We start from the raw sequence: 15,337 nt of genomic DNA, 5'->3' as shown, positions 1-15,337 counted from the left end.
TAGGGGTAGGTCAGTGTCGTGTTTATGCTGCTTGACTTAGATGAGCAAATGCCTGGTCTGAAGTCTTTCATCTCTCTGTGACATGACAGTTCCCATCCCGGGCAGGGAGCTCGCTGCCCTCCTTGCTCAGGGCAGGAGATACAGGCACACTGCAGCAGCAGCAAGCCTTTCGGTGTGCTTCGCGATTGCGAGATTGTCACTGTAGGAAACGCCGCAGCCAAGGGCTGAGTCCCGGGGAGGGTCCTCCTGCCGCCGGGGGCGCCGTTCGGCGTGGGCGCAGGTGCTGGGCGCAGGCAGCGGCGGGACGGGAGGAGCCGCAGGGCCCGCAGGGAGCGGCTGCGGCTCCTCCTCCTCTTCTCTAGCCATGGGTGAGCGGCCGCGGCGGGGCCAGGCTGGTTTGGGGGGCAGCGGGGAGAACGGACTCTGCAGCCTTTTAGAAGCCGGGGGTTACACGGCTGCCAGCCGCGCCGCGGCCCTGCACACACAGACAGAAAATGTCCGCTGCGGCGGGAGCGCGGCTAGGGCTGGCTGAAGGGAGAAGGGGAGAGGGGTGCGGCTGTGCCAGCCCCGTGCTCTATCGGGCTGTGCGGGCTGGGGGCCGGCGGGTCTCCCTCTCCTCCCCTTCCTCCTTTTCCCCTTCAGCCCTTCCTCTCCCTTTATCCGGGAGGTACGGTCGCCGCTGATGTGACCCGGGAGATGTGTGGGAGAACATGATGCGGGAGGATGAGGGATTTTGCCGATGTGGAGGCTTTAATGACGGAAAATACTTGTTTTCGTTCAGCCGTCGGGTGGCACAGGGAGATCTTGTTCATCTGTAGCCGTAGCGACTACACGCATTGGGGTTTGGGGTTTTTTTTGCAGAAATAGTGTTTGCATTAGAGGTTTGGCTGCTCATCGAAATAGGGAGAGGAATATTGTTTCCTGGGCCAAGCTTCCTAGTCAGACTCAGGTGAGGCTGGTGACACCAGTGTCACCTGCACATAGCCCCTTTGGGGCCTGCTGCTTAGGTGAGGAGAGCCCCTGCTTTAAACAAACGTAAAATACATTTTTGCTTCAGAAATACTAGAGCAGGTGGGTTGGCAGATAAAAGGACGAGAGACTGAAAGTCGTGTCTGTGGGGGCTGGGGGGGGATTAGCTCCAAAAGTCAAAATGAGGTCACCTGAAAAAGGAAATGTTGAGATTCCTTTGGGAAACGGGCTGAACACTTAGTGAGGGAGAGCTATCCAGCTGATGCCTGAATTGAACAAGGCTTTTCTTACAGTAATACTTGCATCTAGTACTGTCAGTAACAAACCTACTTAAAAATAATAATAATAAAAAAAAGGGTTTATTAAAAGAAATGCTCCTGTTGCAAGTCTGCTTCTGTTCCAGACAGGCGTACTGGTGCTTCTCATGGTGGGGTTGGTTTGGTCCCTGATGACTGAGCAGGCAGGAAGTCAAGGGGACAAACTAGTGAGCCATGACTGGTAGCTGGGTGAATTTTCGCCTGAGCACTGTTGCTAGTATCTGTTGTGTCAAATAAAATCTTTTAGTGCTTGAAGTACTAGGAAATTGTAAGCCTATCTGAGCAGGTTTTGAAGTTATTTCAGATACATCATCTCAGTTTTTTTTTTCCTAGAAAACAGGTAGGTTTTGCTGTATGGTGATAGGGTAATTTGATATTTGTCAGGCAGTTAGGAATGCAGAAAACTAGTATTTTTCTAAGGTTTTAACGTCTAATGCCTAAATACCTAAAGCTGTGGTATACAATAAATGAAACAAGTAATTATTTGCTGTTTGAGGAATCCAGAAAGTGTCAATCTGTTAGAATGTATCAGTTTTTTTAAAATCTTAGTTTAATCCATACAGTTCTGTATAGATGTCTTGATATCTGTCTCAGTGCCTTAAAAAGGACAATCTGTGTGGGTGGGGGGTTTTTTGTTTATTTTGTTGTATTTAATTGAAAATAGCAGAAAGCAGTAAATTACCAACTTTTTTAGTTTCTTCCTAAGCTACTTTGATCGTGATGAATAAACAGAGGCTTGTTTTGTCTCTTTCAGTTTGGCAAAAGAGAGTGTGGCCTGAATGTTTGAACTGCTTCATTAGGAATTAAAATGAATTAAGAGTCTCTTGATCACCCTGGTTTCAGTAGCTGGAGCTCTGAGAAGAGGAACCTTGTCTATTCTGTCAGATTATGATGATTTTAAAATGCTGGGGTTTTGTACTGACTAGGTTGAATCCCCAAACATATTTTTTTTTGGTAGTGTACATTTTGTGATGTTTACCAAAACCATGTTTAAGTTAAAGCAAAAGTTTCTGAGGCTTTCCTTGTAGCTATATGAGAAACTGAAATTTCAGTATCTAATATTTTCTGGAAACGCCTTCTGGTTTACTGGCTGAGACTGTAGAGCCTAAGAGGGAAAATATGTTTGTATCGCTGTGAAATTGAGACTACATCAGAAAGTGATTATATATATGAAGTCTGTTTCTGTAGGCAGACCGTTATACACCAAATAAATACTTGCATTAACAGGAGTGCTGCTTTGACATCACGGTAAGGGTGCTGATTGCTGTTTGACAGCAGAGCTTTTTAGTGCATTGATGCCTGTGTTAATTTGCAGTTGCTGGCTGAGACAGTACAGTACCTGATACTTGCATCACTGTTTTCTCATCCACCTATTGAAACAATGTAAGAACGGTTGGGGTACTTGTTGGAGAGGATAATGTGGTCGTTCACAGCACTTAATACATTATTTCTTATGAGTTTTTCTTAGAGCAAGACAACTACTAAGCAGTCTATTATTTTATGTCTTTTCTAAAACTCAAACTGTACCTTTTTTTTTTTCTTTACTGTCTTAGCTGTAAAGGACCCTACAGCTGTAGAAAGAGCAAATTTACTGAACATGGCTAAATTGAGTATCAAAGGACTTATTGAATCAGCTTTGAGCTTTGGCCGCACTCTGGATTCTGACTACCCACCTTTGCAGCAGTTCTTTGTTGTCATGGAGCACTGCCTGAAGCATGGCCTTAAAGGTATGGCAATTACTCTACTTGGTTTTTCTCATCCCAAACATGCCATTTTTACTCCTTTCTTTCTTGAAATCTAAGCATGTGATGTTGCTTTAAGAAGTCAAGAAAATATGTAATTTGTCACCTTTTATAACTAATAGTGCTGTTATTGCTGCTTCACAACACGCATTTCCACATTTACCAACTTCTTACTTTGTATGCTATCTGTTGTAAGCGTTCCAGGGATTAGCAGAACTGCCTGTCTGTATGTAGTTTATTTTTACATGGTCATCCTTTTAATATTATTTTGTTCTATCACAGTAGTTTTATGTTTACAGCAAAGTAATTCAGACGGTGGCTTTGGATACTGGTGAAGTGATTAGTGTCCTGTTAGCTCTAAGTCCAGACTCAGCAGTCAAGCCTTTTGTTACTCCAGCTATTTTGAAGGAATTTACTCCAGTTGTTTAAACTAAATCAGTTACTTGTTTTTTCTTCTCCCAGTGAGAAAATCTTTTCTAAGCTACAATAAAACTATCTGGGGTCCTCTGGAACTTGTGGAGAAATTGTATCCAGAAGCTGAGGAAATAGCAGCAAGTGTCAGAGATTTGCCTGGCCTTAAGTAAGTAATATTGGTAAAATACATCAAGAAAATAAAGGACCTGGTTGAGAATCTAGAGAGGTCTCATGATTTCATTTGGCATTAATCAAGCCTTTGAACAACTAGCAGATGTTAGTGGGGGAAAGCACAGATGAATCTTGCTAACTTTTCATGTTCTGTGCAAAACAGCTGAAGTAGTATTTCGGTCTTCTTTTCTTATGTTCCTGGGAGGAAATTTTGCCAAGTGGTGGACATAAAGGGTGCAAGAATGGACAGGTTGTATGTCCAGAACTGCAGTCCAGAGCTTCCTGAGTCTAGTCAGCAAAGGCTGTATAAAAACGAAGGGGAACATACTAAAGAGGAAAGTATTAGGCAGCTTTTCAGATTCTTGTGTGTAGGGTCCTTCTTAAATGTAAATTTCTGCTGTGACCTACAATTGCCTCCCATTCCTCTGAACTCTGCTTTGTGTTTAGCTTTGTAATTAGCTGTACATTAAATTCCATAAAGGATTTGGTTACCTTGCAAGACTTGGACAGACTGGAGAGCTGGGCATATAGAAACCTAATGAAGTTCAAGAAGGATAAATTCAGAGTCCTGCATCCAGGAAGGAACAATAAACTGGCAAGGCTTTTGACACTGTCTCCCATAATATCCTTGTGAGCAAGCTCAGGAAGTGTGGGGTAGAAGAACAGACAGTGAGATGGATTAGGAACTGGTTACAAAATAGAGTCCAAAGAGTGGTGGTCAGTGGTGCCAAGTTCAGCTGGAAAGCTGTAATTGGTGGAGTCCCCCAGGGATCAGTGCTGGCTGTGTGGCCATTCAGCGAGATTTGGACAGACTGGAGAGCTGGGCAAAGAGAAACCTAATGAGGTTCCACAAGGGTAAGTGCAGAGTCCTGCATCTGGGAAGGAATAATAAACTGCACCAGTAGAGGCTGGGAGGTGATCTGCTAGAGAGCATCCCCATGGAGAAGGACCTGGGAGTCCTGGTGGATAACAAGTTGTCCATGGGTCAGCAATGTGGCCTTGTGGCCAATGGTATCCTGGGGTGCATTAAGAGGAATGTGTCCAGCAGATCAAGGGGGATTCTCCTCCCCCTCCACCCTGGTGAGACCTCACCTGGAATATTGCATCCAGTTTTGGCCTCCCCAGTTCAAGAGGGATAGGGATCTACTCAATAGAGTTCAGTGGAGGGCTCTGAGGATGATTAAGGGACTGAAGCACGTTCCCTATGAGGAAAGGCTGAGCGACCTGAGGCTTTTTAGTCTGGAGAAGAGAAGATTGAAAGGGAATTTAATAAATGTTTACAACTATCTGAGGGCTGGGTGTCAAGAGGAAGGGGACAGGCTCTTCTCAGTTGCACCCTGTGACTGGACAAGGGGCAGTGGATATAAAGTACAGCATGGGAGGTTCCACCTCAACATGAGGAAGAACTTCTTCACTGTGAGGGTCGCAGGGCACTGGAACAGGCTCCCCAGAGAGGTTGTGGAGTCTCCTTCTCTGGAGACTTTCAAGACCAACTGGATGCATTCCTGTGCAACCTGCACTAGATTCTATGGTCATGCTCTGGCGGGAGGTGTTGGACTAGATGATTTTCAGACGTCCCTTCCGACCCCTTGACGTCCTGTGGTTCTGTGCATAAGGATTGCAGTTCACTGCAGTTCACTGATTTAGAGGTTTATCTAAAGCACATAGCTGTAAAAATTATTATTCACTCTTGTATCAGGCCAGGTAATATAACAGTCTTTGCCAAGTGTGTTACACTCTTCTTATCCCGGTGCAGCATGCGGGGTGGGAGTGTTGGGTTGTTTTGCATTTATATACTTACTGCTTCTGTGTGTGTGAGCACAGGAGAGGGTTTAATTTGTTAGGTATTAATATTTGATAGTTGCATACATTTTCATGGTTTTTGCAATTGTCTTTCTAAGATATCACTGAATTTGTAAACAAGTATGAGCTAAAGCTTGAATTCAGTGTGTATTATATAGATCCAGAGAACAAGATTGGTAAGGCAAGCTTGCATGATGAGTTGTAATGGACAGTCAGTTACTTCTATCACAGTTCCTCCGAAGAGTTTCTAAGCAAGTTGCAGAATGGAGTCTGAACTGCTGCAGATGTTTCACATCAGCTGGAAACAGGACTTGCAGATTATCTTTACTGACACTGTCAGGTTAAGAAGAATGTCCTTGAAGAGAAACAGCACCACTTCTAAAAAGTCTTTCTATACTACTAGACTTGATTGTATGAGAACAAAGCTCATTGAAATACATAAAGGGTTGCACGTTTTCACTCTCTGAGCAAAATAGTTAATGTCACTGTCAGGTTCTTGTGCTTGCTCTCTTCCTTTTCTTTCCAAGATCTCTTCCCAAGCCCAGCTGAGTTGAAGAAATTTATCTGGTCTTAGCCCAAAGCTTGGAGTCGAAGCCTAGACACGGCTTTCCAGGCTGCATTGCTCAACTAATAGTTTCAAATGCCCTTTCAGAAATACCAGTTGCTCTACCAATAGGCTGGTAAAATGTTTCAAACAGTGAATTAATTGATATATTGTTGATTTGGGACTACTGATGCCCTTTTTTCCTAGAACACCGCTGGGCCGTGCCCGGGCCTGGTTACGGTTAGCACTAATGCAGAAGAAAATGGCTGACTATCTTCGGTGTTTAATCATTCAGAGAGATCTTCTCAGGTAAACAATGAAGTAGCTTTTGTTTCTAATTTATTCTTAAGAGATTTAGTTTCCTGGAAAAAAAAACTTTACTCTTTTCTGTTTGCTACTTTTCATGTACCTTTAGGGTAGCAAAGTGTAGTTTCTGGCCTGTGAGCTGATTTTTTTTCCTGTGTTTGGGGTGGAGACCAAACAGTGCCTCAAGATTGAGGGCCAGCAGACAGGTGAAGATTGTGTAGGTGGGCCTTCTGCAATATCACTAACTGCTCTTTCATCGATGAGGCCTATGGGGAGTGGCTTCTGTTGCATTCCTCCACCATGCAGAATATGGACCAGAAAGCTCTGGAGAGGGGATAAATTCACCCCTACCTGATGTGTGGTTTCCTACTGAACTACTATTGCATGGAGGACTATTGCCTTGAATTTTCCCTTCACAGTTCTAAAACTAGCATTTCTTCTAGCATAACTTGTCTTTTCTGATGGGGTAGCTGAAGCACAAAGGAGAAAAAAACTTGTCTTCCTAATTTTAGTTCTACATTCTGTACATATATCTAAAGCTTTTCTTGTATGCCTGGATAATGCTGGTAATGTCAGGATGACACTGATGTCCAACAGCCTATGGACTTTTCAATGAAAGCAGAGTTGGTTTCATAAAGTCTGAAACTTGATTTAAAAAATGCAAATGTTGGCATTCTATTGCTTCGTGGTCTGTTTTTTCTTTTGGAAACCTGTTTAGCTTTTCAGTCCTTTCCATTTATCTTCTCTTAACCATTTAGTCTCTTGTTTGGCCTCTTTTAATTTCAAGCCATCTCCTCATTAAAGTCCATAAGGTCATTTGTTACCGTTCTTTTACTTTCCCTAGTGCTTCTTGACAACATAAGAATTGACTCAGTACAGCACACATCTGTTACAGTATCCTGTTCTAAAGTGGCTAATAGCAAGTGTATAGGGAAGAGCCTTTGTTTTTCTAAAGGCAAAGTGAGTTTTGCCCCCACAAATTTCCAGCTCTGCTGCAGCTTGTGGCTCAAATTTCTGGTGCCAGAGATAGTATCTTTGTTTTTAATAGCCTCTAAGACAAACATGCACTTTATATTTTTAAATATTTATGAGGTGAAAGTACAGGCTGACCCAGTTCATCTTTAAGGATGTTGGAGTAAGGCTACAATAAGAGGAACCATTCAGATTTAGATGCTACTCATTACTAATTTATTGGATTTAATTGTTCTGAATATACTGGTAAGATTACATTTTCTTCTTTAACAGTGAATTTTATGAGTATCATGCACTAATGATGGAGGAAGAAGGAGCAGTTATTGTTGGGCTTTTAGTTGGGTTGAATGTGATAGATGCTAACCTGTGTGTGAAAGGAGAAGACCTGGATTCACAAGTAAGTCAATACAGGTAAAGCAATATACATGCAATCCATAAGATCTTTATATACAAGCAATTTTGTTACTATGAAGTTGTGACTTGTTAGAAGGCTTACTAGAAACTGGGGCATGATACAGCTCCTGGATCAGTGAGAGCTGTGCATTAACCTCAAAATCAGGTGGGTCAGACCTTTCGATGGTGACAAAGAGTGTAAAGTTTTACGCTTTGGCATCAAATGGATGCAATAGTAGCAATGCAGAGTTCTTTCCATCTTAATTGCATAAGTCATCCTATTCCTCTGCAAGAGAAGTGTAGTCTCATGATCAGTTTATCCCATGTGGTTCATTTATTGTTCTGGATCATAATAGAAATGTTTCAAGGACTGAAACAGAACCTTGCTTCTCATAGACCTTAGAAGTGGGTGACTGCTTTCAGTCTGTGAACCAATACTTAGAATTCTTCCTTCTCTGCAACGTGCTTTGACTTGGAACTGGTGGATTCCTTCTAAAGGCAGATGCATAAGTAGTTACAAATAAATGTAGGCTGTCCTTGGCCCTAATTGTTCGGGGTTTTATTCAGCTTCTTTGTGGAAAGAATTGTAATAGCTGAAGTGATGATTATTGTATTGTTGAGTGATTATTGCTGTATTTCAGCATGTACTTGAGGAAAAAAACAATCTCTTTGGCCAAGCTATAGCTAATTTGGTATGTGTACTGTTGAATCATAGGGTTAACTTTGCTCATTCTAAGTTACTCTAATGTTTTAGGCACTGGTCTTGTCTTCTAGAAGACATGGCATTGAAAGGCTTGTAATTCTAGCAAACATACCAATGTTGTGTCCTCTTCGTAGTATTGGGAACTACCTGTTTGTATTCTAAACCACAACATTTATTGCTAGCTACACCTTCTTTATCTGGATCACTTAGTGGCTTTGCTGTATGAGAGAAAACTTGATTTAAGAAGGTAGTAGTGGCTGTTCAGATGAGATTTTTGGAGTAACTCTGTTTGTGGAGAGTGGTGTAAGTAAGGTACCTTCTCAGAGAAGCCAGCAGCAAGTTGTATTGAGCAGAAAGAGAAACTTCTGAAGGATGATGGAAGTTGTTTTGTTATGTTAGAAGAGTGCTATTCAATGGTGAATTGTGTGTATGCACACATGGAGAATTGAAACAAAGGAACTCTTATAGAGATAACATTTGACTTCTTTATAGAGAGTATTTTACTTTAATAAGCAAAATGTGGTCTTTTTTTAAAAGCATGTGGAAAAGAGACTTTTTAGAATAGATGTGGAGAGACTGAGTAGAAGACCATCATAGGAAACTGACAGGAGAGCATTATGTAAACTAAGGAAATGTTACTTGTATTCAAAAGCTAAAGTGAGCTCCAGAAGGAAGCAATATATCAGAGAAATTGAAATACTTTTGTGAAGAGGTTGCTACAGACAAAAAAGGAAGGCTTTTGGTAACCAAATGTACTTAAATACTTACCTTAGAGGTTTGTGAGTAGAGTTGGAAGCAGAACTTATGGTAATGTTACTTACAGAATGATTAAATAATTGAACAAAAAATAACTTAATTAGATTCAGATAAATGAATACAGTTGAGCTGTCACACTTAAAAATCAGCAAGTGGGAGAGGTACTACTTGGTTTGGCAAGGAATACTGAAACAGTAAACATTTTGGGAGATTCACTTTGATAGGCAATCATGTGAAACACTACAGCCAAAGTGCCACAAGTTCATTTGATCAATGAGAGGGTTGAATAGTATCTGATAATTCCCCAAATGAAAGTCTTCCTGTAAGCTCTTGGCTAAGTTCAGTGCAGTCAGAGGGAAGAAGTCATCTTTTATTTGGATTATAATGTGGCACATTGTTAATTTTGTTGAAAGGTAACAAATATGTGACACTACGTTTAAGACTCTGACTGGCAACAGCAGTTATTTGTGTGGTATGGAAGTGTGTACATTTGCTTTCTTCTAGGTTGGGGTGATTGATTTCTCTATGTATTTGAAGAGTGAGGAAGACATTGGGAGTAAGGAAAGGTATGTACTCACCAAATGCTTTGGATTATGCACATTAGCAAATGACTTCTTGACTAGTGATCTTTTCTTTGTAGAAATCAGGTTCCCTAAAAATTAAGTCTTCTGATCTCGCAGTCTTAAGAAGAATGGGACACTGCACTGCACTGATTACTAGTTAGCTCCAGGAGTATTTGCACTCTGAAGCAAGCCTCAACATTGCCTCAACATCACCTGCTTCCTTCACTGTCCAGTGGACTGTATTGGAAGTTTTCAGGGTGCCAGTGAAAAAGAACCTGCTTAACCTTTAAGCCCTCATCTTGGGTTTTAGTCAGTGTTCCAAACAAGTTGAGTTATGGCAGAGTAAATAAAGATCCTTTTTCTCTTGAGGCTGTTCTTAACGTTTCATGTAGAGAAATTGTTTACAGTTAAAGAATTCTTTTTTCCTCTCACTGATGTCACAACATATTACTGATTTCATGATTGTGAGGTGAAGTGGTTTCCTTTTTAGAAACACACACCTAGGATTGGTATTTGCCTACGGTAGGTCTGTGTGTTTTCAGTACGTAGTTCACGACACCATTTTAATATGGCTATTTTTCGTTTGTGCTTGCTTTAGAAATGTACAGATTGCTGCCATTTTGGACCAAAAGAATTATGTTGAAGAACTAAACAGGCAACTGAAGTAAGTATTCCTTTGAAGTGTGCTTGTCAGGCCAGGCTTACAGGTAAAACACGTGTGATTGCTTTTGTACCACAGCTTTGTGAGAGAACTTCAGAGAAAGGGGTGCAAATCCTTCATGTTTAGACTGAGAATCTACTGAAGCTGGAAAGGTTATACTCTTCTGGAGAGACTCAGGAAGTCTCAGCTTTCATGCTTTTGGTTTTGACAGTCAGAACCTTTCTTTTTCAAAAAAATGAAGAACAGCAGGCCAAAACTGTTCAAGGTCCTCGTGACTCATAACTTCACAGGAATGAAAAGTTTGATCTGGATTTTAACCCCAGGCTATTTAACAATTTGCAGAAAGTGTTACTGAGTGGTGTGGGTATATCCACATGATTTTGTTTCTTTGCCTTTCCTAATACTTTATTTTTTAGCTAAAATATGTAGGGCCGAAAGTGAGTAAGTTCATTGCTTGCTTGAAACTACTTCTATATTGTGTAGGTTGTGGATCCTGTAGAAAGTTTTCAGGAAGTCAGCCTTCCCCTCTTACTTTTCTGGGTGGAGCAAACCTAGTCCACCACTGTGTTTGTTACATACAAATAGAAGAACAGTGATTGTAACTCTCTGAGGAATACTGTGCAAAGCTAAACAGGAGGATCTAAAAAAAACTAAAATACCCAACAAAATGAATGAAACCAGACAAGAAACCCTCAAGGAACTTGGGCAGAAAGATAGTATAACTGATCATCTTGATCCTTTTTTGAAAGGTAATTGTATTTTTTAACTTTAATGCTGGTATTCTTGATCATTATTTTCTGTATGGCTACTACTGGGGTAAAGATACTCTGATTTGAAAGTACGTTGGTCACCTAGCAGAAGCCTTCAACAGGACAGAATAATTAAGTAAGTCAAATATGAGCAAAGTGAAAGCAAGTTAAGGAGGAAAAAGAGACTTACCACAATTAAAAATAGCAGTGTTTGTGTGGTACACTGAATACACAGGTGAGCCCCTGTGTAGAGAGTGCATTCTTGTATGGAATGACTTTCAAAGTGGTTTTATTTCAGGTTGGTAGTTCCTTTCCACACATCCTGAAATACATTAATCTGCTCTGCCTTGTCATCCTTAATGATCTCGTAACTTCTGAGGACACCACAGTAGAAATACATGGCAGTACAAATACATGGAAAAGTAAACGGTGTTACAGAGTAGGGTTTTTTCCTGCATGTGAAATACAACATAAAAAATGTACTTACAGCAGAAGTAGGCAGCTGGGTAATGGAGAAGTCCTGGATGTAGTTTAATATGATAAAAGAACCTCAGAGTAATAAAAGGGAATAAATAAAATCCTGATTAGGCTCACAAATGAAGTCTAGAAGTATCAGGAAAGGGGCAGCCTGAAGATAGCTCCAAAAATGTGGAGAAGCAAAGAATTACATATAAAATGAAGAATGGTTTTATCATATGGGGGGAGGAAAAAAACCTCCAAGAATATTGTAAACTGCCTTTCAAGGGAACTCATGGAGGTGTTCAAGAGGAGATTGGATGTGGCACTTGGTGCCATGGTCTAGTCATGAGGTCTGTGGTGATAGGTTGGACTCAATGACCCTCGAGGTCTCTTCCAACCTTAGTTATACTGTGATACTGTGATTAAATATTTGGGTACAGTGTAGTTATGAGTATAAAGGAAGGGGAGAATACATGGAAAGTCACATCCAACCAGAAGGTTAAATAACAGGGATGACATTGGGAGTTGGAAAGAAGCCTATAAATGTTCAGGAAAGGAGACAATTTCTTACATTTTGGAAAATCTTCAATCATGGGAGCAGCCCTTTTAGCTCTTGGCCTTCTATCTGACATTAAAGCTTTTCAGTTTGGTTGAACGAGTTTTGATGTCATTTTGAATAACATATTTTCTTTTCCTCTTTCAGTAGCACAGTTAGCAGTCTTCATGCAAGAGTTGATTCACTAGAGAAATCAAACACTAAACTGATCGAAGAGGTATTCTTTTCTTTTAGCAGTGTATGGTAGATACTACTTTTTCTCAAATAGTTTTTCTAAGTATTCTTGCCTTATTTTGATCTACATAAGTTTTGTATAATGTGTTTCAATACCTTTATTTTGGCTTAAGGAGTAGATGCAGGGATTTGAAGTCAGCTTACCTATGTAACCTGTAGCATCAGTAAATTAATTATGTAGGACACCACAGTTTGTCACTTTGGACAAAACCAGAAGAGAAGCTGTTCTTAATGCCAGCTGTCAGTCTGATTCTGTGCAGATGACTGGTCCATAATGGATGACACCAGCTGCTGCAAAGACAGAAAATAGTTCACTGAGTGATTTCTGTTTCCACCATTTCCTTAGCCCAAGTATTGTTTCTTGCTTAGTCATCATATGTTTATAGTCACTTTTTACATTTGTCTAGCTCTGGTTTTGTATGTGTCCTATATTTCCTGTCACCATTGATGCTTGACTAGATTCCAGTATTTTTAGCTTTGCAATAGAGAGCACAATCTTTTTTTAATCCAAGTTGTTTGAGAAATAGTTAATGAACTGGAAAAATGGAATATTTATATTCACTTCTTGGAGGGAAAACATTTTTTCTGAGTGTGGCTTCTCAAGAGTATTGTAGCTCCTTTACTAGGCTTCAGCCCAACTGTCCACCTGCTTTACAACTGACATTAAGGTATATAGTGTAAGGCCCGGTTCTTTTTGTGGGAGGGAGGTTTTCTTATACAAATTGCTCCATATGGTGTGGCAAGATGTCCAAAAAAGAGCAAAAGTGGATATATTTTAATCCAAATATAAAGGAACAGTTTAAGATGAGGAAAAGGAATTGAGGGTCATTTAGCCATAATGAAGCAGTGAAGAGAAAGCGTATTCTTTACAGACATGAAAGAATGAAGTATGCTGTTGTATAATGAAAGCAACTCATTAGTAAACCCAGGAGCTTTATGTCTTCTTTAAAAGCAATTAAACTTATGTTTGGGAGTCTGCAAGAAAAGAGCAGAGAAAATTGTGCCCTTGTGTTCATCAGAACATCTCTTTCTTTATTTCCACTTGCAAAAGTGCTCACACTGCTTTTCTTTTCTTGGGTCTTTTTTCTTTTCAGTTAGCAATAGCCAAAAACAATATAATTAAACTTCAGGAAGAAAACCATCAACTGAGGAGTGAAAATACTCTCATTTTAATGAAAACACAGCATCATCTAGAGGTATGTTAGTTTTATCATGTTTGATGTAGTTCTCAAAGCAACTTGAATTGAACAGGAGCTGGGCCAAATCTAAAGCAGCTTTTACTGGGGAAAGGGCCTGTTAAATCTGGGCAGTTTTATAATGACATGAATATATTGAAATTATAGGATACTAGATTATTTTATAACCATCTACAAATTTTGTAGCATTTTTCCTTGTGTTTTCTGGTTTTCTTCCCTTCTTCCTTTTTTTCTTTAGACTCTAAGCAGTATCTAAGAGCATTTAAGGCAATGTTAGCTTAAATTCTTGTCCAAATAGTGTATTTTATTTGACAGACTGTCTATTCTGCCCTGTCTTACTATGTGGAATGTCATTTGGAGCAATCGTGTCTGCGGTTACTGACCTGGTTTTAAGCTGTGATTTGTGGCTCCTTACATAACTTGGGGTACATGTTTTACAAGATAATTGGTTGCAAGCACAGGTTAAGCAGATGTTTGGATTACTCAGTACCGGAACAGTTGTGTAATGGATTGATTTACTGAAGGAGCACTGTACTGCAGCACAACTGTTTGCTGTGCTAGCTTTACTCAATTCTCAGGGAAAAACTGATGACTGCGGAGCTGAGACAGCTCTGTCCATGTTTGTGCTGTGCTAGGAGAAGTGTTTTGTTTTGGGTTTCTTTTCCCCTCAAGTGTTTAATTGATGCTACAATTGCAAAAGCGTTAAATTGGTGCTACAATTGATGCATCAACTTGTGATGAGGATAGATTCTCTGTATCTTTGTAGGCAACTAAAGTGGATGTTGAAGCAGAGCTTCAGACATACAAACACTCCAGGCAAGGTTTAGATGACATGTACAATGAAGCACGTAGACAGCTTCGAGAAGAATCGCAGCTTCGACAAGTAAGTGTTCTTGCCAGGGCTGCACAGCACTGCTGGAAAAGTTGTGCTTGAGAAGAGTCACTACCTAAACACTGCTGGTTTTACTTTTGCTGAGGTTGGATGCTGCCTTTTATTGACTTGAATTGCCTTTTCTCTAACTAGCTGTAATAAAAAGGGGTTTCTAATGGAGCAATGAATACATTGGGATTTCTTTAGCAATTTTGCAAAAGTACAATAAGTAAAACACAATTTCTGTGAGAAATGTCAGGTACATTTGACACAATGATGTGTGTATGCTAAGTCCTGTGAAAATGGAAATAATTCATTCTGGTTTTGTAATCGGTATTTAGCCAACTCTAAGCAGCACTGGCAGAGTAAATCCTTGTATTTTGAGTTTTCTTCTCCCAAAGTTAAAACCCCATCAATCACTAAGCACATGAAAGTGTAATGTTCATGTAGTGGATAATTTGCAAAGTTAAAGAGAAGCAGGATTTCTGAAGTGGTGAAATAAGTGATGCTGCAGCTGCATTAGAATTAACTTTTGTCCTTTTCAAAGCAGAGATAGAATGTGGCATAATTATTGAAATATTCTGTGTTGCATTGTGTTTGTGTTTCATAGGATATGGAGAATGAGCTAGTGGTTCAAGTTAGTATGAAACATGAGATAGAACTTGCCATGAAGTTGCTGGAGAAGGATATCCATGAGAAGCAGGATACCCTCATAGGCCTTCGACAGCAGCTTGATGAAGTTAAAGCAATTAACATGGAAATGTACCAAAAGCTGCAGGTAAAGGAGCAATCTGCTATAAAACTGATGAACAGACTTTGACTGGAGAAAGATGAATTAGCATTTTATTAAGTACTGTTGCTTCCTTAATTTTTGGTCTGTTTCCACTTCTTAGGTCAGCTTGTCATGGTAGAACATGACTGTTACAAGCAGGATTTCACAGAAAGAAGTTCTTAAAGC

At 40.2% G+C, this 15,337-nt stretch overlaps 1 protein-coding gene across 3 annotated transcripts in view; it reads left to right on the top strand.

The window, feature by feature from the left end:
• The first annotated feature begins 305 nt into the window (after nt 1-305).
• The window catches only part of RUFY2 (RUN and FYVE domain containing 2), a 28,037-nt gene continuing 13,005 nt past the window's right edge, over nt 306-15,337 (top strand). For 2 of the 3 annotated variants that reach the window (XM_068140147.1, XM_068140150.1), the window contains exons 1-11: nt 306-368; nt 2,840-3,013; nt 3,491-3,608; nt 6,168-6,269; nt 7,512-7,635; nt 9,595-9,656; nt 10,252-10,317; nt 12,226-12,295; nt 13,407-13,508; nt 14,275-14,391; nt 14,990-15,157. In XM_068140147.1, coding sequence (XP_067996248.1) covers nt 365-368; nt 2,840-3,013; nt 3,491-3,608; nt 6,168-6,269; nt 7,512-7,635; nt 9,595-9,656; nt 10,252-10,317; nt 12,226-12,295; nt 13,407-13,508; nt 14,275-14,391; nt 14,990-15,157 — 1,107 coding nt within the window. In that variant the 5' untranslated portion in view covers nt 306-364. The other variant, XM_068140149.1, reaches the window with a different exon arrangement.

This window comes from Melanerpes formicivorus, unplaced genomic scaffold (genome assembly GCF_026170545.1).
Source record: "Melanerpes formicivorus ecotype bairdi unplaced genomic scaffold, bMelFor1.0.p_v2 SCAF_6, whole genome shotgun sequence".
NCBI lineage: Eukaryota > Metazoa > Chordata > Aves > Piciformes > Picidae > Melanerpes > Melanerpes formicivorus.
This window is presented reverse-complemented; position numbering and strand designations above follow the sequence as displayed.